The 27,894-nt window shown below is 43.3% G+C and overlaps 1 protein-coding gene across 2 annotated transcripts; it reads left to right on the top strand.

Moving 5' to 3' along the window:
* Positions 1-1,801: 1,801 nt before the first annotated feature.
* On the top strand, positions 1,802-27,709 carry LOC310864955 (HHIP-like protein 1; the record flags this gene model as incomplete). 2 transcript variants are annotated; one of them, XM_083773836.1, is made up of 13 exons in its annotated part: positions 1,802-3,003; positions 14,325-14,604; positions 15,301-15,580; positions 15,969-16,094; positions 16,527-16,670; positions 20,907-21,019; positions 24,086-24,226; positions 24,921-24,995; positions 25,301-25,427; positions 25,939-26,084; positions 26,649-26,730; positions 26,906-26,988; positions 27,278-27,709. In XM_083773836.1, exons 1-13 carry the CDS (start codon positions 2,695-2,697, stop codon positions 27,628-27,630), a joined length of 2,259 nt encoding a protein of 752 aa, XP_083629962.1. In that variant the 5' UTR covers positions 1,802-2,694. The 2 variants fall into 2 exon arrangements, with proteins under 2 accessions (XP_083629962.1, XP_083629963.1); XM_083773837.1 differs by lacking the exons at positions 26,906-26,988; positions 27,278-27,709 and having other exon boundaries at positions 26,649-26,734.
* Positions 27,710-27,894: the final 185 nt, after the last annotated feature.

Raw genomic sequence — 27,894 nt, 5'->3', positions numbered from 1 at the left:
TTCGTGTCTTCTTTGCTGGCGTAACGGCCGCAAAGAAGATGGTTGCTTCGCACTGGAAACCACCTCATACATTGACTTTCGCCAATGGGCTTTGACCTTTCTAGATATCATCTATATGGAATTGTCTACAGCAAGATTGCACAGAATGAAAGAAGAAAACATTGATATTTGGTCTGATATTGCAGATATGGTTAAGAACATGATTTAGTCATTATTTATTTATTTTTCCCTATTGCACAGTGGTAGGAGTCCTGACAATTTGTGACATCTTTGGTCCCGGGGGGAGGGGTGGGTGGGATTGTTTGTTTGTTGTTTGTTTTTGTGTTCCTTTCTTTTGCTGTTATGTGTTATTTTTATGTGTTTTGTTTTCTTTATTTCATTCATGATGTTCTATTGTGATTTTTTGTCTAAAATAAAAAACATTTGATAACAAAAAAAACTATTTGGATTGGCATTGGACAATTGCTTTTTGGGGATGGATTTAGTGAAGGGCTAATTGTGTCTGCAGGCAAGAGGTAGGTGCAGTAATCTAAATGTCATCTTCAACAGGATGTGGTCTGTCGTATGCTGTAGTTCTGCACTATACAGTATGTGCTTACTAGAGTAAGCAATCAGGCCATAAGCAGTTCTATCATAATGCAGTTATAACATACTGGAATTATTTTTGATAAAACATTCTACTTTATACATTATACTACAAATATTTGCTACAGTCAAATTATGAAAAAAAGATTATGGTGAAAATGCCAATGACAGTATCAGGGGATTTAGAGTTGGTTGGCGTTGGTGGTTTATGAAGTAGACATGATAACGTGTTAATCCATCTTTTGAACCCAGTGAAAGTGTGTGTCCATGTGTACCACATATTGTGGTAGAGTGGAGTGATGAAATGTCTGATCCCCAGCCAGACAGATGAGTCTCTCTCTTCTAAAACTGTGACTGGAACATAATGAGACACAGATGGTAGATGTATACACACACGCGCACGCTCGCACACGCACACGTAACACACGCACACACAAATTCAGAGTAATCATTTCACTCATTACATAACACTCAGGATTTTGCTGACGTGTAAACACAATAATTGCTCCCACGTCAGAGGGCACCAGGACTATCAGTATATTACTTACTGCTACTGTGATGTTTCTTGTACACCTCAGTGATAATTCCACCCGGAGAGTGTAACAAAATCTCCCAAATTGGCGGGGGGGGGGGGACTGTGCAATACTGGAGCTACGTATGTTCATACGATATATGCATGGGGGAAAGACTGGAGCTCTTCAGGGAGAATCCATTGAACCTCATTTCCAGAACACATCTTCATTCATCTGACCGCACGCACGCACGCACACACACACACACACACACACACACACACACACACACACACACACACACACACACGCACGCACGCATGCACGTGCACCCACCCGCGCACAGCAGAGTGAATATGTCTGTCTGGAAATCATAGAATGAGGGGCAGAGAGGTCTGGGAATGCTGCAGGGGCGCAGGAAAAAGAGAGGGGGAGAGAAAGCTGTAACTTCAGGGCATGAGACCGCGCGTTATGTGAAGGAATGCACGTATCTTTGTGGGAGTGCATGGAAGCAAAGAGGAGAGAGAGAGAGAGAGAGAGAGAGAGAAGAGGAGAGGAAAGAAGCAAAGGGGGGAGAGAGAGAAAGAGAAGAGGAGAGGAAAGAAGCAAAGGGGGAGGGATCTGAGAGTTGAAGTTGCAGCGTGGCTGAATGAAAGAGCTTCTCTCTCTGACTCCTTTTCTCTATTTCACTCTCTCCCTCTGCATGCAGGGTCTTGTCGCTTGGAGCCAGCAAGCACATGTCCAGAGCAAACACACTGAGACTCTCCAAAGGGCACAAACGTTGGAAGTAAACATTCAACAGAAGCTGTGGAAACTGAAGCTTCAAACTACTTGGGACTTACAAAGAAATCTGGTTCTGTTTGTGGTTCTTCCTCTCTGACAAAGTGGACTTCCGTTCAACAAAGTGGTTGCTTTTTTCTTTCCTTTTTGCTGGGGGGGAGGGAAGGAGGTTTTGCCTGAATTCTGCCAAGTACTGTTTGAGAAGTAGCCATGAAATGGATATTACAAGCTAAGTTTAACTGCCTGACCTTGCAAAAGTTTGGAAATGGACTTTGAGATATTGATGCTGCCAGACTTCAGTCTGAACACACCTTTGTGTTTGCTTCCTGCCTTTATATCTCGCTTAATAGGTTCACCATCATAGGTCTATAGTACTTATTGTCTTCACACAAACCAAAAGGACTGTAGGTATGTAGATAACCTGAATAATATTATGGCTACAGTATGTATCTGCCCACTCTACAGGCAGGTGTAAAGTTAGGTCTGTGTGTCTTACACATGCACATATGGACTCATGCATACATCCATAAGCACACACCCACACATTCCACTAAGCCAATCCTCACATTTAGCAGAGGCGGGAATGCTATGGCAACATAGACAATATTATTGAATATGAAATCCTGCAATATCTCAGGCACCGACTTCTAACCTCCCATGTCCTAGTTGTGTGTTTTGAGCCTATTCTCGAAAAAAAAGCTTTGGAATAGGTGTGGTGTCTCAAAACCTTCTTCCCGTTTGCCCACATGTGCTGAGCTTTCTGCATGAGCACCTCTCTAAGACTACAGCATCCTCTGCATCAAACTCCGTCTACACCATGACCCCGAGGAGCAGCACGATGCCCTGGCTCATTCAGGAGAGCACCTCTTCCCCTTACCTCCTCCTACACCTCCTGCTGCTGCTCCTCCAGGCCTGGTGGGGGAGCACTCACCCCCAGTGTCTGGACTACAAGCCTCCGTTCCAACCGCCAGAGCCACTTCTCTTCTGTAAAGAGTACACCAAATTCGGATGCTGCAGTCAAGAACAGGACGAAGTGATATCGAACAAGTTCTACGCCATCATGGACAACTTTGACTACTCTGGCTACACCAGCTGTGGCAAGTACATTCGCAGCATCCTATGTCAGGTAAGACATACACACACCTTTGAGTTTGAGTGTGAGAGAGTATAAAAATATGAGTGATACGATTGGTCGTTTCTCAAATTAATTGACGTACTTGAACAACAATCTAATTGACAACCGTCAGCCAATCCAATTGAATATCATGCTATATTGCTTTCATCAAGATAAACTATTTATTGCAATTATATTGTATTGTATTGTATTTTGAGTTGTGGCTCTGCTCCTGTGAAGCTCCCAATCTGCACCAGCATGACACAGACTGAGTTCTCAAACCCCCTGAAGCTGAGCCTAAAGATACAGAGTTACATTGACATGACAGAAGAGGGCTTGTCGCCCCCAAGTCGACTGACCAACCAAAACATCCTCTTCCTCTTCTGGCCACAAGAGATGATAACGACAGATAGACAAAGACAGAGAGAGAGACAAACAGACAGCCAGACATTCAGCTAGGTAGGTAGATGATGTTTTCATCCAACAGCAGCAACTGACATGATAATTATAAAAAACTATAGTGGAGAGCATACCTCAGAAGAGGTTACGTTTATTTTGTCTTGCTGAAACCGAAGATGAAAGACAAAAATTGTTTATAATCGATGCGGTTTCACTTTGAGTGCTGAATGTTCCATTAGTTAAGACCCTGTCTATTCAGTATGGAATATATTTAGTATGGGATTCACGTTCCAACTTACTTTATAGGGTGTTCCATTTACAGGATTACATAGTGAGTTCGGCAAGATGAAAAATCACATCAATGTCAGCTGGTGCCTATAATAAATATCGGCATGTATTTTGGTGAAAAATGCGTACAGTATTATACTGCACGAAATACCAAATACCTTTTTTCTTTCTGTGCAATACATGTATGTTGCTATATACTGCTTGGTAAGTTACTATCAGTTGTATCTTGTAATACTTTTCATGATGCATTGTGGGGTATGATGAGTCCACTACATAGGCTATAACATTACCTTAACTCACTATGTAGTGGACTATAGCCTATAGTGAATGATTTTGTACGCCTGTTTAAGAGGAAGGTTGTGAATACGTGGCATTCTACTTATTTTTCCCTCATATGTCTACTTAATGTATTGTACACTGTCTCACTTTACTGCACATTTGTTTTAATGATGTGGTCTGTACTTTGGCCAGGGAATGTTCCCTCTCCTTGGCCCCCATCCCCCCCCCCCCCCCCCCCCCACCCACACATTTCTCTGACACACTACATTGACCATTTTAACCCTTCATGGGACATATTCCCTAAACCACGTATATTAAACATGATATACTCCACATAAATCCACACAATGACCAGGCTGACCTAACCTGACCTAAAGGCTACTATACAGCAGGAGGTTGGGTAGGCGGAGGGAGTCAGGAGTGAGGGAGTGATCACCAACATGCTGCAGTAGAGCTGGTGGTGACCTGTGCTGAGCATGTAGCATGTAGCATGAAAGAGTGAGTTGTGTTGTGCTTAAAAAGACATTCTAGATTAAACTATTGAGGGTGTAAGTGTTAGTTTGAGGGTAGTCTCGCGTTGCCTCTGTAGACTGGTAGTCTGTTGCCTCTCGCAATTTCCAAATGCTTTCATCATACAGTCTGGAGCAACGGAAGAGCTGTCATGAGTCAAATATAAAGCAGAAGTGGATACTCCTCCCCACTTCCATTTCGTCTTTACAGTCGCGCACATTTATCCTAATATAAATATAAATCATCTAAGCATATAATAGCTTGTTGCTTAGCAGAAAAGGAAATAAAAAATAACCTCTAAAGATATTTTAAAATATATTCTCGTGAACGGAAATGGCTTACTTGGATTTCGATAGTTCTAGACTCTATATAGCATTCGGAGATTGTGAAATAGTTGTCTGGCTATGCAAGATTGAGGGCAACTGCATATGTGACCGAGGGTGAATAAGTGTGGGACCACCAGCTTGACTTCCATGCCAGTCGAAACCAATGTGATGCTCCATATGTTTGAGACTCAATTATAAAACATATTCATTCTACTGGGGGAAATACAAAAAAAAAGTCATGCAGGGCAACAACAGCCTGTCAATAGCTTAGACATTGCATTAAACAAACGCCTAATACTCCTATGAGATGTTTATTTAATGAAATAGCCATATTCTCTCCACCATGTGTTAAGAGTCAACATTCTTGAGACAAAAACACACAACCCATAGTCAGAGGGGAATTAAACCCTGGCTGTCTGGTGGTTGTTTAGACTCCCATGTGGGAGAACAAGGTTGTTATCCTATGTGCTGTACCAACGCTGACCTCCTATTTAAACAATCTGCTTCTATCTGTACTTAAAGCAAATTCCAAACCAGTTGGCAATCCTATAATAGATTGCCAACTGAGACTAAGGCACGTGTTGGTGATCTAATGAAAATCCAAAGAACACCAAATTATTTACGTTAAGTATCATACAAGGCCTTCAGGAATATGCTACTGGTAGTGTTCCAGATGTAATTCACAAGGAACTAGATAAAGTGCCTCTCGGAGTCGGGGCACATGTCTCCACCAGGGCAGGGCAGGTTGTGGAGGAAAGTCTGTGAAAAATTTCAAGTAAATTGCACACTGCGTTCATGATTTGAGGCTTTTTGTTCAAAATGGGCCAATACTGCAAACTTTGAAAGCCAATGTTAGCCAAATAGGATGGAATATGAAATATCGGACAGATCCGTCTTGAGCACATGACTATAGAGATACTGTGTAACGATTTGCGGGATTTTCTTTGACAGAAAAATGTGTTTTACAAAAGTCGGCCTCATGGTGTCACTATAACAGGCTGTTCTGGAAAATTTGGGGCAGATGTTCATCATTGGCATCCAGGGAGTGTGTGTGCAACATTTTGCATCGACCGGGTTAACGGTGCCGGTGATTAGCTGGTAACAGACGGACGGACAGACGGACTTGCGCGCGCGCGCGCGCGCGCACACACACACACACACACACACACACACACACACACACACACACACACACACACACACACACACACACACACACACACACACACACACACACACACACACACACACACACACACACACACACACACACACACACACACACACACACACACACACACACACACACACACACACACACAGTGCAAAACTCTCTTCCCATGCCTTCGGCCTGGTGGAGACAATAATGACTGATTTATTCTTAAAGTAGTCGACCAACAACTGACAACATGCCGCACTGTGAAGCATTGTAAGGTTGCACATTTTTGGTGCATGATACCGTTCCACCACAACTAAGTAGAAATCAGACCAATCTCAGCCTCCCTGATCCTGAACACATTTGTTTAGTAGACAAGCATACTTCAGCTACTCTTTAGACTAAACAACAAACTACACACTAGTTACATAGAAGCATTAGTGTTTGTAAAATCAGTATTCTGAAATAAGCATATATGCAGATGTTCAATACTGTGCAATAACTTTCAAAGATTCAATATTGGCGTCGTACCAACCAGGAATATACATGATGATTTTGTGTGGAAAGATTATTTAATTTCTATTAAGCTCAACTCACATTCTGGGCAAATGATGCACTAGCCTAGTACATCGTGTAAGAATCCACAACATAGATTCAAATCATGCACTATGAGACACTGACATATCCCTTCCCTTCATTTAAATATAGGGTTGTGTCATTGTGGTGATTATAACCTACAGTAGGCTAGTTCTTTCCAAGGAGGGCTGGCTGTATGTTGGGTTAAATAACAGTGCTGCCACTAACAGAAGACTTCAAACTGCCAGTCACACTCAAGCCCAAAACACTGCAAACAAAAAAAGTGCCCCTCGGGGCACAGGTTCCACCAGGGCAGGTCAGATTATTATGGCCTCCTGGTGGTGCTATAATAGGCCAATGTGAAAAGGGTGCCATTGCTTCCTACGCCTTGGATGGCAATTGGATGATTTGAGGCATTTTGTTTTGTCAAATTTATTTTTGCAAAAATCCACCTGTTGGTGGCGCTATAACAGGCCAATGTGAAAAGCGTGGGATATATTCCTCAGCCTAGTAGGAAAGTCTGTGAAACATTTCACGTAAATTGCACTGCGTTCATGATTTGAGGCTTTTTGTAAAGAAAGTAAAAATATGGACAGCAACAATATACTTTACTGAAGTTACAATTTCTAATAGTGTAGTTAGTTTTCAGCCAGGGACCCAAATAACAAATTTGTGACTCACAAACTGTGCTGTTATTATGTGAAAGCTTGCATGGTTTGACTTTTTGCCATTTATATGTCTTATTTTTTTAGAAAATAGTGGGGAGAAAAGAACTTGCCAGTGATGCTTATTCATAATATCAGTCACCACAATATAACATGTTTGCATCTCCCAGTTTTACTTTAAAGTAGTAATATACTTTGTTTCAAACTTTAAGCCAACACCAGCAGTAAAAACCTCTGATTCCAGAAATCCCACTGCAGTTTGTAAATTGTTGTCAGTGGTCTGAGAGAGAGAGGAGGCCCCTAGTTCAACTTATCCCACTGCCAAGCTACTTATCCTGGGTAAACCCACCACACTGAGGCCTCTGTTTGAGCTGCACTGCTGGATCTCCCTGGCGCTGATATCAAGGAGACATGGTAAGTGTGTGTGTGCGTGCGTGCGTGCGTGCATGCATGCGTGCGTGCGTGGGTGCGTGCGTTCGTTAGTAAGACAGAAGAAGGCTTGTCATCGCCACCAAGTCGACTGACCAACCAAAACATCCACTTCCTCTTCTGGTCCCAAGAGATATGATACTGACAGAGAGAGAGAGAGAGAGAGAGAGAGAGAGAGAGAGAGAGAGAGAGAGAGAGAGAGAGATAGCAGCTTACATTCAAGAATGTAACCTGAAGGAGTCAAAAGACCAAAAAAAATCACACCTGTGTGAAGTGAGGGGCGCTATATTAGAGTCTAAGTCTAACTGATGTTGCTATGATTAGGTGATGTAAAAAACAAACGGTGTCAAAACAAACATTACATTCTCTGTATTGTTAATGACATTTTGTTTTATTAGGGACAAGATTATGTAAATTTTCCCTTCATTGTCAATGGCGTTTTTAAAACAAACATTTAACTAAAAACAAACATTAAACCTGTATATAGGAGGTGAAATAATTGACCACCACTGGTTCTACTCATTATATAGGCAATTTAGGCATAGGGTGTTGACTGGTCAATGTAGAGGACTAGTCAGCATTTTTTATCAATTAGAATTACCATATTATAAGCTATAATAATTCTCACTACAAAATGGCAAACTCACTACATAGTGGTCTAAATGTGAGTAGTGAGTGTGTGAACATGTGGCATTCTCCTTCTCTCTTTCTCCCTTTCTTCTCTTTGTCTACTTATTGTACACCGTCTCACTTTACTGCCCATTTGTTTTAACGATGTGGTCTACTCTGTAGGGAATTTTCTCCTTTGCTCGTTTTCTTCATCTCTTTTTAAAAAGTGTTCTATGACACTTTACCTCATTCTGTGGGTCAGTCAGGGTAGACTCCCTTTTCTCTCTACTCTCTGAGGTATTTTCTGTTGACTCTTTGTTGAGTCATGGAGTTAAACCGAGAAGCCCACAGTTAACTCTTTGAGCCATCTGGAAAAGGACTGGGACGTTAACATGGGAGACGAGGCAGAGATGCTATTGTCAACCTCACAAACCCCAGCGTCCCTCCCTATTCTGGCCATGTCATAATAGGCCAACATCCAATGGCAATGGGAAGCTCAATGAAGGTGTCAATATCACCAATCAAATGGTGATCATTAGTGAAATCATAATTTTACTCAAAGATGAAATATACAGCTTAAAAGATGTGCAATTTGTGCACAGCATAGTTTGTGTGCCCCACTCCGCATTTGGCAATCTTCGGAAAAACATCATGTATAATGTGAAATGTATACGTACAGTATATACTGTACAATGCCATCTGGAAATAACAGGCCAATCAGAATTTAGTATTCAACAAAGCCGAGTAATAAAATAGTACTTGAAAAAAAAAAGTAAGTTGGCAAGTTCAAGTTATCATGACCCATGAAATGTCTACTTCTGTCCACCAACCACTTTGTTTATTGTGCTTATAGTTTTCCTTTTAAAGTCATAAAAGTCCTCAAGTTACCTTCCCAAATCATCTCACACAGGTTTCCAAATGCCACGTCATGAACCACACTTCTAGACCTGACAGGCTTACTGCTTATAGCCGCACTGCCAGATTTTAAAGCCATTGGGTTTACAGATGTGTATACAGATGTGTACATACGCACACAGCCTTACCAGCAAATTAGCCAACAAATGCAATAACGGTGTGTGTTTGTGTGTGTGCGTGTGCGTGTGTGCGTGCGTGCGTGCGTGCGTGCGTATGTTTAATTTTCACCATGTGTGCTTCTGGGATGCTGGTCTACACATTTTGCACAGCTTCATCTGGTTACCATCCCGATCTTCTCCAACTTTGGCTTAAAACAAAGCACTACAGCATGGGCACAGTAGTATTCATGTGATTTCTATAATTTATGGATTCTAGGACTTTTTCTAGGGCTATTATGTAATAATATTATTACATACTTGCCTAATAACTATTTGAGATAATCGTAATAATTTTGCAAATGTTGAAAAATGTTCAATACATTTTCAAACATTTCCCAAACATAGCAGAAATAGCAGATCTACAAGCTTGTAGATCAGCTATTTATGCCATATTTATTTTATAAAAGTATTAAATGTGTCAGTTTTTCTTAAGTCATTATTTCCATGTCTGCCATGTGCAAGTTGTGATTATGAAGCCTAAAAATCAAACATAAATTAAAATTGTATGCATATGTTCCAAACACAATTAAATCATTAATCGCCATTATTTGTGTGACACTTAATTACCAACTTAGAATTGTAATCGTGACAGCCTTAGAACTTCTTTGAGTGTACAAAAATAATCAAATTATCCTTGTGTAGCAGAGTGGCTCAGAGCCTCTGCCTGATGGCCTCAAAAGTCTAATATCTCCCCCGGTCCATAGGGATATCCCTTTGGTCTAGTGGTTAAGATATTGGATTGTTTTTTTAATGTTTTATCCCACAATTTTGTAACCCATTTTTTCACCCAATGTCAATTATCTAATGTAATCCTGGGCGCTACACTTCCTCTGCCAACCTGGGGGGGCAGCGGACTGACCTCATGCTTCCTTCTATGCATGAGGAGTCCAAGCTGACAGGGAAGAGTTTCCCCGGCCGGATAGCGCGTGGAAGGAAAACGTTATTCCGACCAGTTCCTTTCCCCTCCATCAGGCGCCCCGGCTGGCCAGGGGGAGGTATTTTAGAGACCAGGATTACTGCATGTTTTGTGAGGGTACCTACCCTAGGGGACACGGGGGGGTATGGACACTCCATACAGAAAGGCCTTTTCGCCAACCCCGCCTCGTGTATGGGCACTGATGACGCAGATGAGGGAACACGCCGTTCTTTGCGTGTCTTTGCTGAACCGTGTGCTATTAAGTAGCCTACTAGTAACAGTACATCTGGTTGTGGGTGAATCCATTGTTATAAAACAGCTGTCAGTTGTTAGGTGTATTTACTCTTCCCTGTGACCACATAAGAACATGAAGTCCTCTCAATCAGAACAAAAGTTGTCCTGTACTGACAAGGGTCATATGGGGACACAATTAAGACTACATACTAACTAGCCTGTGCTACATTGTGAACTTGGAATAAGGCCCTGATCTGTTGCATGTGGGAAAGGGACGACTAATGCATTGTTTAAACGGCTAAATCAAACTCACTGGATGAATGGTGATATAAATAATCTGCTCAGCGTATGGACAGATACGCCTGCTCTGGTGTGGAAATAACAATAACAATCTGCTTTGTACTCTGAGTTTAAGTTGGCACAGAGGTGCCAACCATTTTTCTATACCTCATCTAGAGTTTAATACATCCAAGCTAACACCACAGGGATTTATCAACTCAAATAAACGTGTGCTATGCTCTCATTTGTTCTGTATTAGGAAAGGGTTTATCTCTCTTTGATCGTCCGCAATGGCATTCCAAAACCATAATCACTGCAGGAACAGACATCGTCCAATCTTCAAATCCCACAATGGCACATAGTACACATACCTCGAGTCGTGCACAAACCGAGGCTTCCGAAAAACACAATCTTCAAAAGGTCAAACTGGCACAGACACGTTTGTCTTTGCCAGCTTTTGTCTTTGGTCTGATCCAATGAGGCGGTTTCCCATAGACGCCAGGCTGTCTTCCCTGCCCCATGCTGTGTTTCAATGTCCTAACAACAAATGTCTTGTTAGATTTTATACAAAATGTAGTGGGGGTCCCTGCTTCTCTCTCTCAACTAAGGGGTCATTGGCCTGAAAAACCTTGAAGACCCCAAGTCTATAACTATACACGGGTCAGACTCCGCAGTGTACACGGTTAACAGTATTACAAAGCTGTTGTGACTGGCATTTATTACAAACTCACTGCAAGTCCTCTTCCACTCGTTGACTTCATGAGCTTGGTGTGTTTTAGTATTAACTGTACAGTTTTCTCCACTCATACAAAGCCTTGTGGGTCATTTCCAGCACACGTACAGCTCTCTCTCCATCCTTCTCTCTCTTGAGCGCACACACACACACACACACACACACACACACACACACACACACACACACACACACACACACACACACACACACACACACACACACACACACACACACACACACACACACACACACACACACACACACACACACACACACACACACACACACACACACACCCCCCCCCCTAATTTTAGCTGCCCTCTATTGCTTACAGTCTCGCTTCAACAGTACTGAAAATCACAGGCCTCATTTCAAAGAGTCAAAGGCACTGTTTACCATTGACATTATGGCTACATCAAAGCATGCTACACCACACACACCTCCTCAGTGGTGCAGCCTAGAAATGGCAGTAGCCTAGTAGCCTAGCTATTCACGTCTATGTGCGATCTACAAGCCTAGAGTGGGCGAGTTGTAGGCTTGTATCTGCTGTTTTTGGCTAATGTTCCCCCCAGGATTTGGATGCTGAGGTTAGCTGAGTGGTTAATGAGCCTGCCTGGGGAGCCAGAGCCCCTGGTTGTCCCAGGTACGATTTCAGGCCAGGTCAGCAATGTGTTGATGTTTGTCCCTGACCAAGACTCTTAACCCCAAATTGCTCCCTGAGCACCATAGAATGGCTTCACACTGCTCCTAGTTGTTAGAGTAAATGCAGAGGATTAATTTCACCTACAGTATGTGCATTTACAGTATATTATATATATATATGGGCCCTATTTTTGTCTGTGCTAAACCCATTATCCCTATAAACTCCTTTACCTTTTTTAATATTTTGAAAAACATTTTTGAATTATTCAAATATCTACAAGCTCACAACGTGTTGATGTAGATCGGCTAGTTGAACAATTTTGATGTTTTTCAAAATAGTAAAAAAAAAAAGGCAAATAAGTTTAGGGGTAAGGGATTACTGACGAAATTAGAGCCGTAATGTGACAAAAAAAACACAGCAACGGAGTGATTCCTATTCTATTGTATTCTAAGTGGTTAAATAAAAATCACACCTGTGCAACTCCCCTCTCTCTCTTCCCCCTCCTCTCTCTCTCTCTCTCTCTCTCTCTCTCTCATTAGCAGGCAACAGTGCAGCACTGTCTCTCTCCCTCTCTCTCTCTGTTTCTGTCAAACAGCGCCCCTACTGGTACTCATTATATGACGCTCATAGTCACATAGGTGAACACATGAACACATACAGTAGGTGAACACAGACAAAGCTGTTCCTTGGAGTGGTTGCACCACTCAAAAATAGAAAATTTCTGCTACTGCAATACAATAATGCAATAATGGTGTAATGCTTATGTTTTTATTTTTATTCTTTTGCATTTGCTCACTGTAGCACTTTGAGTTTCTAACGAATGGAAAGTGAATTGGATGCAGTTTGGCAAAATAGCTAGACAGTTAGATCAATTAGATAGATCTAGTTAGATCTAGAACAATATTCAAACAATTATTCATTTGATTTTAACACCATTATTGATATTGCCCAATATTGCCAAAGTGCTGCTGAGCAAAAGCAGTGTGTACCAAGTTGATCTACAGTACATTTGCAGCAAGCTAATGGCTAAATTGGGATACAACATAACAGCCGGATGTCTGCCATATGTCATTGTGGTTGTCTCAGTCTGTCCTCATACGCAAATAGAAACCATCCATTTAAGTTACTATACGGTGTAACGGTAGCTAAATATGCTTTGACATTAAGGCATTTTGAGGCCATGCACAAACCAGTTCTGACACATTACCCAGCAGAAATACTTAGCTGTGGGATGACCTTCTCTCTTCAATAGCACAAAGTCAGATATTGTCATCATCATTATCGCTGTAAGTGGGCTTCGCTGACTCATCATGATGATGTCATTATTGAGATTTCTCTAATAATAACAATAATTCATGAAAAATATATCTTCAAAATCAGTTGTATGACAAGCACAAAGGGCTCCCTGGCTGCACCTTAGTGTTTTAGTGTGTTAGATTTCAATATACACATATATATATATATATATATATATATTATAAATCTAAAAAACAAGACCATAATGTAACTTCTGAAGTTACATGAACTTCTCTTGCTATGACTCCATTTCTTGGTCATGATGATGGTTTGAGTGTCGTGCCTGCCTGTGCAGGCCATGCTGGGTGTGCACCGTGCGGGTCTGACTTAATAACTGACTGGACCTTCTTGAGTTCCTTTGAAATCTGGCTGCATTTTAAGACACTGGCTGGTTATAGCCTGGCCCTGTCAGCTGACCAAAAGTGGGAGACATTAAGTGGTTGCGTATGGCAACCACTTAATAAATACTGAGTATAGGTCTGTGTTTACTTTCTATTTGTTTTCTCTGAAGCGGAGGAAAGAGTGGATCTTCGCACAAAAACAAACAAAAAAAGGTTTGGTTTACGTATGTTTTAGTTATACCGTAGGACCGGTATACAATACAGTATGCATATTGTCTTACGGCATGTGTTATGTTCCTGGGAAGCCACGTGCCTACCCAACATGTACAGTGTACAGTAAAACCTTGCAGCTCTCAACCTAGACAAGGTTGACCACTCAGTGAATGTGTGGGGGGAAGTTAGCAAAAAAAAAAGTTTCCCAATAGAAGCAAGTGTGAATAATACATACTGTTTTTTGTTTTGTGTCGTTTAGGTTTACTTTTATTTTATCTAAATGTGTCATTATTGTGCAGTGTTCATTCTACAGATGTAGTTATGCAATACTATGCAAAGTCAAATGTTGTTTCCCCCCCGTTCAGGAGTGTTCACCATATGCAGCCCATCTCTATGATGCAGAGGACGCCAACACCCCCATGCGGGTGCTCCCAGGGCTGTGTGGCGACTACTGCTCAGACTATTGGAGACAGTGCCGCAATACCCTTAGTGTGCTGCTGGAAGGCATCGGGGACATGGGGCCTGGAACCTTGGCCCGGATTTCCAATCTGACTGTGGGCATAGAAGATGATCGTGGGAGGTTCTGTGACTTCCTGGAGCTGAAGGACAATCAATACTGCTACCCTAATGTACTGTCGAATGCAGGTAGGGGATTATGTATGAAAACACAGATAGTGCTAATTGCCAATGGAATGTACTTTTTTTTCTGTTTGTCTGGCTGCCTTAGAGGAGATCTTGAATAAACCAATAGCCAGAGTACCAATATTTATTAGGACAGCAGGTAAGACAGGAATATCCAACGTTTCAGCGGTTAAGCCTTCATCAGGGAATACAGGGCACATAATGGTTCACACTTAAATATGGTGCCAGAGAGTCATGCAACCAATCAGAAGGGGGTAGGGGAACACGGGTTAAATAAGACCTGTCCCTGTGATATGAGAGATATATATATATATATATATATATATATATATATAGAGATATATGACAAAAATAAAATACATGATTAAATACATTCAATGCAATCAATATAGAAAAAATTGTAGTGGATTAAATACATGTACTGGCAACGTCTGGCTGCCTTAACCACACTTCCCAAAGATTTCCAAATGTTCTCCTTGAAAATATAGAGGATCAACAAGCTGTGAGCTTATAGACAAGTTATTTCGGAACATTTCTGAAACAAAAATGGGGCTTAATTGGTAAATACACCCACATACAGTACAACGTTATCCCTCAACTCTATATCTGATTTCATGTCCGTTGTGTCTGTCTTGCACAAACACAAACTAGTCAAGTGACACCACCCTCATCTCTGCATTCCACCCCATTTCTTCCCAGAATTAAATGCGAACCTCGGCTCAGTAGTGGAAGACTCTGACGGCTGCCTGGAGCTGTGCCTAGAAGAGATTGCCAACGGGCTCCGCAACCCCGTGGCCATGATTCACGCCGATGACGGGACCCACCGCTTCTTTGTGGCGGAACAGCTGGGCTACGTGTGGGTGTATCTCGCCAACGGCTCTAGGATTGACCGGCCATTTCTCAACCTTACCCGTGCGGTCCTCACCTCACCCTGGGCTGGGGACGAGAGGGGATTTCTCTGCATAGCCCTGCATCCCAGGTTTATGTTCTGTGCTTTCTGACTGTGGATGTTATGACTATACCCATGTTGACTATGACTAGGAAAAGTAGATGTCAGCAAACTATAGGGGCGCAACAGTTAAAACTAATTGATTCAATAGATTGAATTCCAAAACACACAAAGCTCAATGTGCCACGAGTGACACTATAAAGTATAAAACAGGGCATAAGTCGCGAATCAGACTTAGTCCATCATAAAAAAAAATACAAACTTTAAATAATTCATGAAAAACGCTTTTTCAATTACATAATCGATAGAATAATCGCTAAAAAGATCATCAGTAGTTGTAGGCAGCCCAACAGCAAACCAAAGTGAAATATGGCTTTGACTTTTGACTACTACTGAAACTGCTTCTTTGCCTGTATAGGCTTTCCGCGGTCAGAAAGGCCTACGTGTACTACTCTGTATCTGTGAAGAAGGAGGAGAGGATTCGCATCAGTGAGTTCATGCTGTCAGCCCATGATGACAACCAACTGGACCACTCCTCTGAGAGGTAAAGGGAAGGTACAGAGAATGCATGGGAATAGAATGAAGAGAGAGAGAGAGAGTTGTGTCTATGTTTGTGTACAGGACACACCAAATGCCTAGTAGAATTTATCACACTGAAGTTGTGGACAATTTTCGTGGTAAATAAGAAAAGGGTCAAATATTTTAATATTTAGAATGTAATAGTACAACTGACTGGTGTGTGTGTGTGTGTGTGTGTGTGTGTGTGCGTGCGACCATGCGTGCGTGCGTGCGTGTGTTTAGATGTGTCTACTGTCTACATTGCATACAGTGCATGTGTTTCCATATGACTATGTCTGGGTACTGTATGTGTGCATGCATTAAGTAGCTGATCACGTATATGTGTTGTGTGTGGTGTGCATATACAAGAGAACAAAGGTATGTTTACCTCCTAATATGAGCCCATCTCTCTGTTTAGAACACTCTTGGAAGTGGTGGAGCCAGCATCCAATCACAACGGGGGACAGCTTATCTTTGGACATGATGGCTATTTGTACGTCTTTATCGGTGACGGCGGACGTGCCGGTGATCCCTTTGGAAAGTTTGGAAACTCTCAGAACAAGTACGTACTGTTACATCATTTGTATGTATTGCTCCCATGAAAAGAAAATTACATTTGAACCGAAATAATTACCGGTAGACCTCCTCTGCAACGACATCCCCACCCAATTGTTTTGTTATATTGTATAAATTAATGACATATCTGCCAAGTTTGAACATACACCAATACATCAGGAAATGTCAAATTTTAAAAACAGATGGACATGTGATATCATATGCTTTGGTATACTGTCCTACCATTAGGAAGGACTCCAAGCTTAATGTTTTATGTGAGTGGGTGTCAAATCCAATTCACTGAACAATTTCCATCTGCATTTATAAGACTGAATGCATAATACAGTGGCAACTTGTAGTTTTTGTGTGTAGTGTACTATCCTGTTCACTGGAGGGAATTAATTACATTTACAGACTACTAAATGCCATAAACTCTTTAATGTGGAAAGTCGTGGGTGGATGTCAGACCCATTTACATCAGCAATGATGGGGTAGAGAATTACATCATAATTATGTTCAGTTCTGCTTGTACTGGTAGCGTTTTATGGTTGGTTGGGTGTCACATTCACTTAACCACATGAACCCTTGCATCCCTATTCTGGGGTGAACACCAACAGTCTGCAAAAATAGTGATTGTTGTGAGCTATTTTCAGTGAAGAGATTTGGTGCTGAGGGGAAAAAGTAGCAAACCTAATATAAAGCCATTGGGGGACCCCTCATCTAAGTATAGTTTGGTTTAATCAAACCGTTTACACACCAATTCAAAGGGTATTTGTTGGCTTTGCCCCTACAAAACAAACACAAATAACATGTATTCGTATTAGGAAGGAAGGGACTGGGTCCCTTGAAATAGCCAGAAATAGAAGCTATGACATATGAGATCCTGACAGATGATGTGATGTGTTTGTGCGTTGTATATGAGATCCTGACAGATGATGTGATGTGTTTGTGCGTTGCATGCACGCAATGATTGGACCTCTGGTTTAAGAGACTTCAGGCCATCGTTAGCCTTTTACAGTGTTGGTAAGCGCTATGACTCAATTCTCAACACATGCATAGATGTATGGCCTTTATACTACAAGATACAACATACAGTACACTTAATGGATTGCAGTACCATAACAACACTGGTACAGTTGGTGCATGTGTGTGTGTGTGTGTGTGTGTCTGTGTGTGTGTGTGTGTGTGTGTGCGCGCGCGCACACGTGCGTTCGTGTGTGCGTGCGTGCATGGTGCGTGAGTGTGTGTGTGCGACTGTGCGTGCGTGTAGTGTAAGCATAAATGTATCCATTATAGCTACAGTATGTGCAAGGATGAATCATCTTGAAGTGTACACACATTATGTATGCATCTATGTTTACATGGATCCACTGTGTTTGTGTACGTATGAATGCGTTGGCTTAACTCCTCGCATGCTTGGATGTATTGATTTGTTGTGCAGTCATGAAGGCACGTCTGTAAATGTCTTTTACAACTGCCATTCCGCATGCTGACTGACACACCTGTCACACCTGATTGAATCACAATGGTTGATGGATTTGATGTTAAATTACCACTGCAGGGATAAGTATTAATCATATGGGTATATAATAATAATGTTTTTAATATCGGAAATAACATCGCCTGGATGCAACTGGGACATATCCTCAGTGATGTATCCCAAGGTCATCGGGGTTTCGGGTCTCTCAAACATCATACCCCTCACTCGGGTGACCCAGCCGGGGTGATCAAGTCCCGACTTACGTCCCAGTAGCTACCCTCGATCAGAACCACTAGGGGAAGACAGGGCCGCACAATCCGTTGGGACCACTCCGGAACTACTATGCCGGGACTGAGAGGTACTATTCTGGTATGTGGAGGGACTAGGCTCTGTGGGTTGCCTCCTGTCCGGGCCCCTCCTATGTCTCACCAGGTCCACTCCTGCTCTCACCAGGAGTATAGCGAGGAACCTGTGCATTGCACCAGACTCCCAGCACCAGACACCTCATTCAGGAGTGGTGGACTCTGAATGCAGGCTCCACCGCTGGGCAACGGTAGTACCGCAGACTAGGCTTGCGGCTCGAATGGCCCTCCTAAAGGCCTCATCGAAGGTTTTTGGGCTTCCTCCTCATGGAGGATGCAGGCAGGGGCGCCAACCCATACTGCTCCCGGTGTGCCGTCTACATTCTGGCTGTCACTCGTCTCTCTGGTGGTCACCAGACTATACCTGGTTGTCACATAGTCTATTCCTATGAGTCACTACAAACAGTACCTCAGAACATATATGTAATTATTTAATTAATAACATTAATTACAAATTATTATATTAATCAAGGTGTACAAGACGGTCCAGCTATATTGTATAGTTTAGAGACAGACACTCAGGAAAAGTCAGGAAGCAGAGCTGGAGGTAGCAGAGACTAAAATGTAAATTTTCTCTCTGGGAGTAACAAGGATGGATATAGGATCAGGAATGAGTACATCAGAGGGACAACAGCCCATGTTAGATGTTTTGGAGATAAAGCCAGAGAGGCCAGACTGAGAAGGTTTGGACAGTACAGAGGAGGAGGGATAGTGAGTATATCGGTAGAAGGATACTGAGGTTGGAACTGTCAGGCAAGAGGCCTAGAGGAAGACCCAAGAGGAGATGTATGGATGTAGTGAAAGAGAACATGAAGTTAGTTAATGTGAGAGAAGAGGAGGCAGAGGGCAGGGTGAGATGGAGGCAGATGATATGCTGTGCCGACCGCTGAACGGAACAGACAAAATGAAAAGAAGAAGCGGGTGGGAATAGCTGCTATTCAGGATAACAGTTATTGAGGATAGATTATTCAATTGTTTTTATTCTGTATTTTTCCCACAGTGATGTGGCAGCACCACAAGGTTCACTATCAGCCTTGAGTTGGAAACTATGTATTTTTCCACAGTAAGGCTAAAGGCAGCCACCATAACGGTGAATATATATAGCCTATAGGATAAATCCAGGGCAGTTTCTGAGACAATTTCCAGTAAAAATAAAACACAATGTGACCCCTTCAGTCCCGTATAGTGCAGTGGTAAGTCAGGGCAGTGTAAAACCAGCGTGTGATATTCACCAGGCCAACTGTCTGAACCGCAAACTTGTCTGGCCAGGGATGCGACTTTCCCACCATACTACTACAGTCTCAGAATTATACTGATGAATCAATGAGTGTTGCATAAAACGCTGTACTTCCCCAAACATGGATGGCCAAAGCATATCTGTGCTTTTTATTTAAGAAATAGTCACATTTCATTGACTAAATGTGTACATTTAATAGAACTTTTCTTTGATGATGATGGTGTTGTCTTCATTGTGTATCTTTACTGGGGCGCTCTCTCTCTCTCTCTCGCTCTCTAACTAGAAAAGTTTAAACAAATAGGCCTATAAAGGAGGACACAGCTGCTCAAACTATTTCAGTTCAGACCTCAGTCTTATATCGGGACCCAATTGATTGCCATTGTAGCCATTAAAAACAGAAGGCCTATATTTTGCACCACAAACATATAGGCTATACGTAGAAAATTTTAAATCCACACTGCTGTTGCTAAGGGTAAGTGATGAGAGGTTTTGTTGACATGCTTGTATTAGTTGTGCTGGGCATGAGGGTGAGACTACACCCTGCCAAATCTAATATTGACTCTACACACTGCGAGCCACCACACACTGCTGGTATGTGGGGGAGAGAAGAGGGATGGGGGATGGAAAGAGGGTGAAAGGAGTATGGAGGGTAAGGGAGGGAAAAACAAGGGGAATGAAGGAATACAAAAATGAGGATAGGAAGAGGGAGAAGGAAAAAGATGACAGGGTGCAAGAGAGACTGAAGGTGGGTGTAAAAGTGATTTATTTTTTATTTTTAGGCCATTTGAAGAAAAGAAAAAACATATTCAACTACAGACAGTATTTACAGCAAATGTTACTATAGAAAGCTCCAAGGCATTATGGTCAATGTAATGCCACACAATACATGCACCCCCCTACCACACCACACAAATATTCTAATTGAAATCATCAATTCGAGACATTTGCAGAACCTGACCAAGCGGCAAAATATGTTGTGTTGGGAGGGGAGTGAGAATGCATCGGGGGGGAAGAAAATAAAATAAATAGAAGCAGATAGGCCTATGCCACATTAAGTATACGTATATTTTTACTCCCCACTCAAAAAAGTGCTAAAATTGTAATTACAAAACTTAAGAATATAATTTTCGATAGAATCTAATTTTTCGCCTGTATTGTGTAAAGGTCCACTCTACTAGGCAAGGCACTGCGCATTGATGTTGACAACAACGATGATGGCGCCCCCTACAGTATCCCCTCAGACAACCCCTTCCTGGACGAGGAGAAAGCACTCCCAGGTAAGGCATTGTGCCAAATAAACATGGTGACACACCAAGGCATAGAAATAATCTAATGTCATTATATCTGGTAAGACTTTACTGGAACTCCACTTCTCCTTCATAGCAGTTGGATATGGACTTCATAGAAGCAAATTCATTCATACGGATTTCATCATTACATGTATCTGCTTGCATTCGTTTAGGCTCAGTCAAGATGTCAACCATTTATTGCAATGATATTGCATTGTATTTGGCGGTGTGGCTCAACTGTGACACAGAGGAGAGAGTTGGTTGACTGATGAGCTGTCCTTTATGGTAGCAGCCAGAGAGACGTTGAGAATGAAAGAGGTGGTTCTGGTTAAATAGACCGCATAGATTGAACCATTAGGATCATGACCGTATCAAGATGAGTTCTTTAAACCACACTATTTCATTTGAATACGGTATTTGACGTTGTGGTTTTTCATAGTTTCATAGTATTATTTGTGTGGCGACGTTGACATGATAGAGGCCCAGGTGCTGGACAAACGGCAATACAGGAAGAAAAAATTGAGTCTGCAACACTGGTAAAGAAACTCAGCTCCACTGGTTCATTATTGATTAAACGTTTCCATCATTAGGATCTTTTTCAGGAATTAGTATGAATAGTATTCCTGAAGAAGATCCTGTTGATTGAAACGTTGAATCAATAAAACAATAAAACAGTGGAGCTGAGTTTCTTTACCAGTGTTGCGGACTCTATTTTTTCTTTGGATGTTGACATGATGGCATGAGCTAAAAACTTCTTAAAATCTCCTTTTAAAAACAGCAGCTTTTCCAGTTATTACACTGCTGCCTCCCACTCATCCACTCTCACTGCTCACGCACTGCCTGACTATCTCTCACACCCATGAGGAATACATAATCTACGCTCGCATATCTCTCTCTCTCACTCGCAATATCTGTAGGCCTATCATAGCTACCTCACTCTTTCTCTCAGTCACACACACACATGCACGCTCTGGTGTAAAACATGCAGTGTTGGGGAGTATTAAGCTACATGTAGCTGAGCTACGTAGCTGAGCTACATTTTGCTGTAGCTTGTGGTATTTTAGCTACATTCATATTTGTGTACCTCGTCAAGTAGCTCAGCTACCTTTTGGGTCATTTTTTGTAGCTTAGCTACTCAAGTTACAAGCTACAATTTTGGGCAATAACATGAAAGAAATATATTAATTTTGACCATTGGTTGCTGTGTTAATTCTTGTACTAGAACCCCCTTTGAAAAATCAAGGACTGTTCCTTTTTCTGATTGCTTTGAGGGCATATCAGCACTTGACAGCTGCCTCTAATTGGCCTCTGATTGGCCCTGGTATCACAGGGTGGGAGGGGTCTCCCAGGGGGGAGCAGGGGTCTCCTAGAGGGGAGGAGGGGTCTCCCAGAGGGGAGCAGGGGGAGGAGGGGTCTCCCAGAGGGGAGCAGGGTGGGGGGGTCTCCCAGAGGGGAGCAGGGTGGGGGGGTCTCCCAGGGGGGAGCAGGGGTCTCCTAGAGGGGAGGAGGGGTCTCCCAGAGGGGAGCAGGGGGAGGAGGGGTCTCCCAGAGGGGAGCAGGGTGGGGGGGTCTCCCAGAGGGGAGCAGGGTGGGGGGGTCTCCCAGAGGGGAGGAGGGGTCTCCCAGAGGGGAGCAGGGTGAGGAGGGGTCTCCCAGAGGGGAGCAGGGTGGGGGGGTCTCCCAGAGGGGAGCAGGATGAGGAGGGGTCTCCCAGAGGGGAGGAGGGGTCTCCCAGAGGGGAGCAGGGTGGGGGGGTCTCCCAGAGGGGAGCAGGGGGAGGAGGGGTCTCCCAGAGGGGAGCAGGGTGGGGGGGTCTCCCAGAGGGGAGCAGGGTGGGAGGGTCTCCCAGAGGGGAGCAGGGTGGGAGGGTCTCCCAGAGGGGAGCAGGGGGAGGAGGGGTCTCCCAGAGGGGAGCAGGGTGGGGGGGTCTCCCAGAGGGGAGCAGGGTGGGTGGGTCTCCCAGAGGGGAGCAGGGTGAGGAGGGGTCTCCCAGAGGGGAGCAGGGGGAGGAGGGGTCTCCCAGAGGGGAGCAGGGTGGGGGGGTCTCCCAGAGGGGAGTAGGGTGAGGAGGGGTCTCCCAGAGGGGAGCAGGGTGGGGGGGTCTCCCAGAGGGGAGCAGGGTGGGGGGGTCTCCCAGAGGGGAGCAGGGTGAGGAGGGGTCTCCCAGAGGGGAGCAGGGTGGGGGGGTCTCCCAGAGGGGAGCAGGTGGAGGAGGGGTCTCCCAGAGGGGAGCAGGGTGGGAGGGGAATCCCAGAGGGGAGCAGGGGGAGGAGGGGTCTCCCCGAGGGGAGCAGGGTGGGAGGGGTCTCCCAGAGGGGAGGAGGGGTCTCCCAGAGGGGAGGGGTCTCCCAGAGGGGAGGGGTCTCCCAGAGGGGAGGAGGGGTCTCCCGCATGTACATTCTCAATTTAACGCTGAAAAATAAAAAGTAGCTGAGCTACTTTGAGCTACTTTTTCCATGTAGCTGTAGCTTTACAAGCTACATCTCTCCAGGGGTAGCTATGTAGCTTGATCAAGCTACTGCCATGGTGAGCTACTTGTAGCTTTACAAGCTACGCTTTCAAAGTAACTTGCCCAACACTGAAAACATGCAAGGTGCAAACAAAGTTAGTTGGCAAGTAGCCTCTGCACCCGGGCTTTTATTTTCGTTCGCATTCGGCTCAAGGGTTGGCATGTGATGGCAGGTAGTTTTTTAATCCTGATGTGGGACAAACAAAATACATGGGTCTAAAATGTCAGAAACACGTAGGCTACCGTACGTCCACTAGCAATGGCGACCGGAAGTGCAGCAGCGGCCCAAGCTGAACGCGGAAGGGTTGGATGCATATAGCCCATTGGAGGCTGTATGAGCGTGGGCCTGACTTGACTTCAGTCTGCCTGAATTACGTGTACAGTATGTAATTGGTGATAGTTGTGGAACGGTGTGTCAATTCAAGGATTGAAATCTTCTTGAGAAATTCAATTTTCAACAGATTGGTTGATGTCTAGTTTAAATCGTGTAATAGTTGTATAACAGCCTACATTTGCCCAAATGACTTACCTTCCATCCATTGCAGAGATCTATGCTTACGGGGTACGTAACATGTGGCGCTGCTCCATTGACCGGGGAGATCCTACGACAGGCCAGGGACGAGGCAGGATGTTCTGCGGAGACGTAGGACAGAACAAATATGAGGAAGTGGACATCATCGTAAAAGGTAGGTTCTCACAAGTCCACCCATCTATCCATCTTCATCTGTTTATCCCTTGGATGGTCACAGTAGTAACAGTTCCAGCAGAGGATCCCAGACTTCCCTTCCCCCACCTGCTGGTCCTCGGTCTGCCCTGTGGTCTCTTCCCAACTTGGCTTGCCTGGTGAACCTCAGGAGGCATCAATACTACAGTAGATGCCCGAACCACCTCAACCGGTTTTGTTCTCCAGTGGGGGAAATGCAGATGCAAAAGGCACCTCTCAGTTGACAGGAGCTCTCAATTAATAATATCAGCTATCCTGGGATAACCAATAATAGGTTGTTATTATTAAGGTATGGCCTTTAACATGGAGTTAAATTATACATGGTTACATTTTTCCGTGTTTGTGTGCAAAAAGCATTCATATAACTAACTCAGCAAACTCAGAACAGGTGTAAATAGTAGAAATTTGATGTTTTCTCATAGTTATAACAGTACAGCCTAATTGAGTAGCCCATCTTAAAAGTCATGCTGTACATACTGGATATTAGGTATAATACATATTCCGTACGATTCTGTATAAAACTACTCTGTAAATTCTAAGTGTTCATTTGATTTATCCATGTATAACTCAACATTCATGAGCCGAGTTAAAATAATACTCTGAGAAACTGTGAATTGTTGCTAAGTTGCCCTACATGTATCATTGAATCTTTGAAGGAGGGAACTATGGATGGAGGGCCAAAGAAGGATTCAGCTGCTATGATCGTAAACTCTGTCAAAACTCCTCATTAGGTGAGTCTATCTTTACTCACCGTCTCACTCCCTCCATTTTGTGTCCACACTCAATTTAAATCATTTTATATATTAACCACTTAAACCCCATATAGTTGAGTCCCTCAGGGCTCTATACTAGTATATTTTCAGTTGTCTGCTAATGTGGGGAAAGCTTTCACCAATATGGTACAAGTGGTACTGCAATTGTGCATGACCTCATTGTGAAACAGAGATTGTTTACGGTAAACAACATGATACACTTTAGAAAGCAAAAAAAAAAAGTTAAAACCCTCTGTTGGTGACGTGTGTTTATCTCTGTGCAGATGACATCTTGCCTATTTTTGCCTACCCCCACAAACTGGGCAAGTCAGTTACTGGAGGGTACATTTACAGAGGTTGTCAGATGCCCAATCTAAATGGGATCTATATCTTTGGGGATTTCATGAGCGGGTATGTACTATACTACGACATTGTATGGTATTGTTGTGTACTGTATCTTCATCAAGTGCTTAAAGCAGTCACTACATACGACAGGGCATTCACTTCTAGTCATTTTTACTAGTAGACTAGTTGCCTAGTTTACTAGTCGACTAGTTGTTTAACTACCAATTATGTAAAAAATTATATATATGATCAGGCCTAAAAAAAGAAATTGGCGACCCCCCCCCCCCAAGGGGTCGTGACCCCAGGTTGAGAACCCCTGATAAAGGGTGGGCGGTGTACGTCACACATGTAACATCCGATCTGCACCAAACTTGATACAAACACTGTTCAGGGGTCGGCCATGAGAATAGTCACAAACAAAAAAACTAAACTTGTACACAAAGTATGCGTCACTACAGTACTGTTACAGCTGTCTGTATGTGTGTGTGTGTGTGTGTGTGTGTGTGTGTGTGTGTGTGTGTGTGTGTGTGTGTGTGTGTGTGTGTGCTTGCGTGCGTGCGTGCGCGTGCTTGTGTAGACGTCTGATGTCCTTGAAGGAGAATACCACTACGGGTGAATGGAAGTACACTGAGATTTGTATGGGAAGAGACAAGACCTGTCGATTCCCTAGGCTCATCAACAGTTACTACAAATACATCATCTCCTTTGCTGAGGATGAAGCAGGTATTGTTTGCAGAATTCATGTGTGTCTATGTGTGTTGGAGGGGACTGCAGAGACAGTTTCACAGGACATATGACACTCCCAGCCAAGTCTTATGAGGACAATAGGGCCTCAATAAGCCCAAAGCACTGTACGAGTGGTGTCAGATGTTCCTCTCTAGGTCTTCTTGGGTGACATTTTTAAGAGCACAGTTTCCCCACTAGAGAATTCCAGACTTCAAAGCTTTAATGGCTTCAAAGAATTATAGACTGTCTGCATTCACTGGCTAGTCTGGCTGCTCGTCTTGACTCATCTCTCTCTCTCTCTCTCTCTCTGAGACTGAAGAGGAAGAGATTGGTTTATGCCAGGTCTCCATAGCCATTAATGCTTTTTACAATAACTATTTTTTGTTTTACTCTTACCGTCTCCCCTCCTTTCCCTTTTCTTTCTGCCGCCTGCCTCCTTGTCCACGTCTCCACTCATCTTTCCTCTCTCTTCCCATCTTCATTTGCTCCTCCCTCCCTGCATTCCTTCCTCTCTCAACCCCTCTCATAATCTTGCTTTCCTCTTTGTATCTCCTCTTCAAGGTGAGCTGTATTTTCTTGCCACAGGAGCTCCAAGCTCAACAGCAAAAGCAGGATTCATCTATAAGATAGTGGACCCTTCCAGGTGAGAAAGGATAGAACCTGCACACGGAGCTATGGTTTAGACTTAATAGTTTATGGTTTATAGATTATAGATAAACCATTGTTTAGTTTAATAAGCAAGTTGCAATCTTTCCAATAATTGACCATTATAGCTTAGCTAATATGCCTTGTGCAATTTATCCACTGTTGCAACACAGGAGAGCTGCACCAGGTAAATGCAGCATCAAGCCCAGCCCAGTCAAGGTAAAGGGCAAGCTGATTCACTTCCACCCCAAGGAAGGTAAGGCTCAACAATGCATCAGAATGAAAACATTTAGGGGCGTCCACTGGCCTAGTGGTCCGGGCGCATGCCGCATGTGGGCTCTGGCCTGACAGCTTGTCGCGTGTTCAGGTCCCGTTCATGACGACCTTTGCTGCATGTCTCTCTCCCTCTTTCCTGTCTGTCTTCACTGTTCACAGTAAAGGCACAAAAGCCAAAAACAAATCTTAAAAAAAAAGAATGAAAATATTTAATGTAAATTTCTGTTGCTTTGAGTGGATTGGTTTATTGCACCCATTTCTTCCTGCAGAATTTGTGATCAACAAGAAACCAACCACAACCACTACAACCGTTTCCACAACGACCACAAGGAAACCAACAACAAGAAAAACGACTAGAACACCACCGACAACGAGAAGACCAGCAACGAAAGCCACAACGGCAATAAAGGCAACAACAACAACAACAAAAACAACCACAACGTTGCAGACTACAATGGCGACAACAACAGCTGCCACAAGACCCAGCCGTACCTTTAGGCCTAGTGTTAAACCGACCGCCAAGCCCACTGCCCCCACTTCAGCCCTGGGACTAGCCACAAGCATCAGACCAGGTCCTCTCTTCTTTTGCGCTTTATGTTTAATCTACGCTTTCAATCTCTAGTAACTGAAACTAATTTTCAGACCCTCCAGAAATATGTATAGTATACAATGCAAACTGGATTTTATTATAAATCATCTCCGTACCTTCCTACTTTCCAATTTTCAATCATTTACTTTTAATTACTGTGTAAATAAAGATTTCACATAATTGTGTATGCTAATTATCACAGGATGATTCTGCCAAATCCTGGAGGGGCTGATTATTATTCAAATTATTCTAGTCTTCTAGTGAAGTCATGATGATGCAGGGTTACTAGCTACAAAT

Source organism: Protomyctophum parallelum (assembly GCF_964188405.1).
Source record: "Protomyctophum parallelum genome assembly, chromosome: 9".
Lineage (NCBI taxonomy): Eukaryota > Metazoa > Chordata > Actinopteri > Myctophiformes > Myctophidae > Protomyctophum > Protomyctophum parallelum.
The sequence above is the reverse complement of the archived record's forward strand: the minus strand, read 5'-3'. Positions and strand labels throughout refer to the sequence as shown.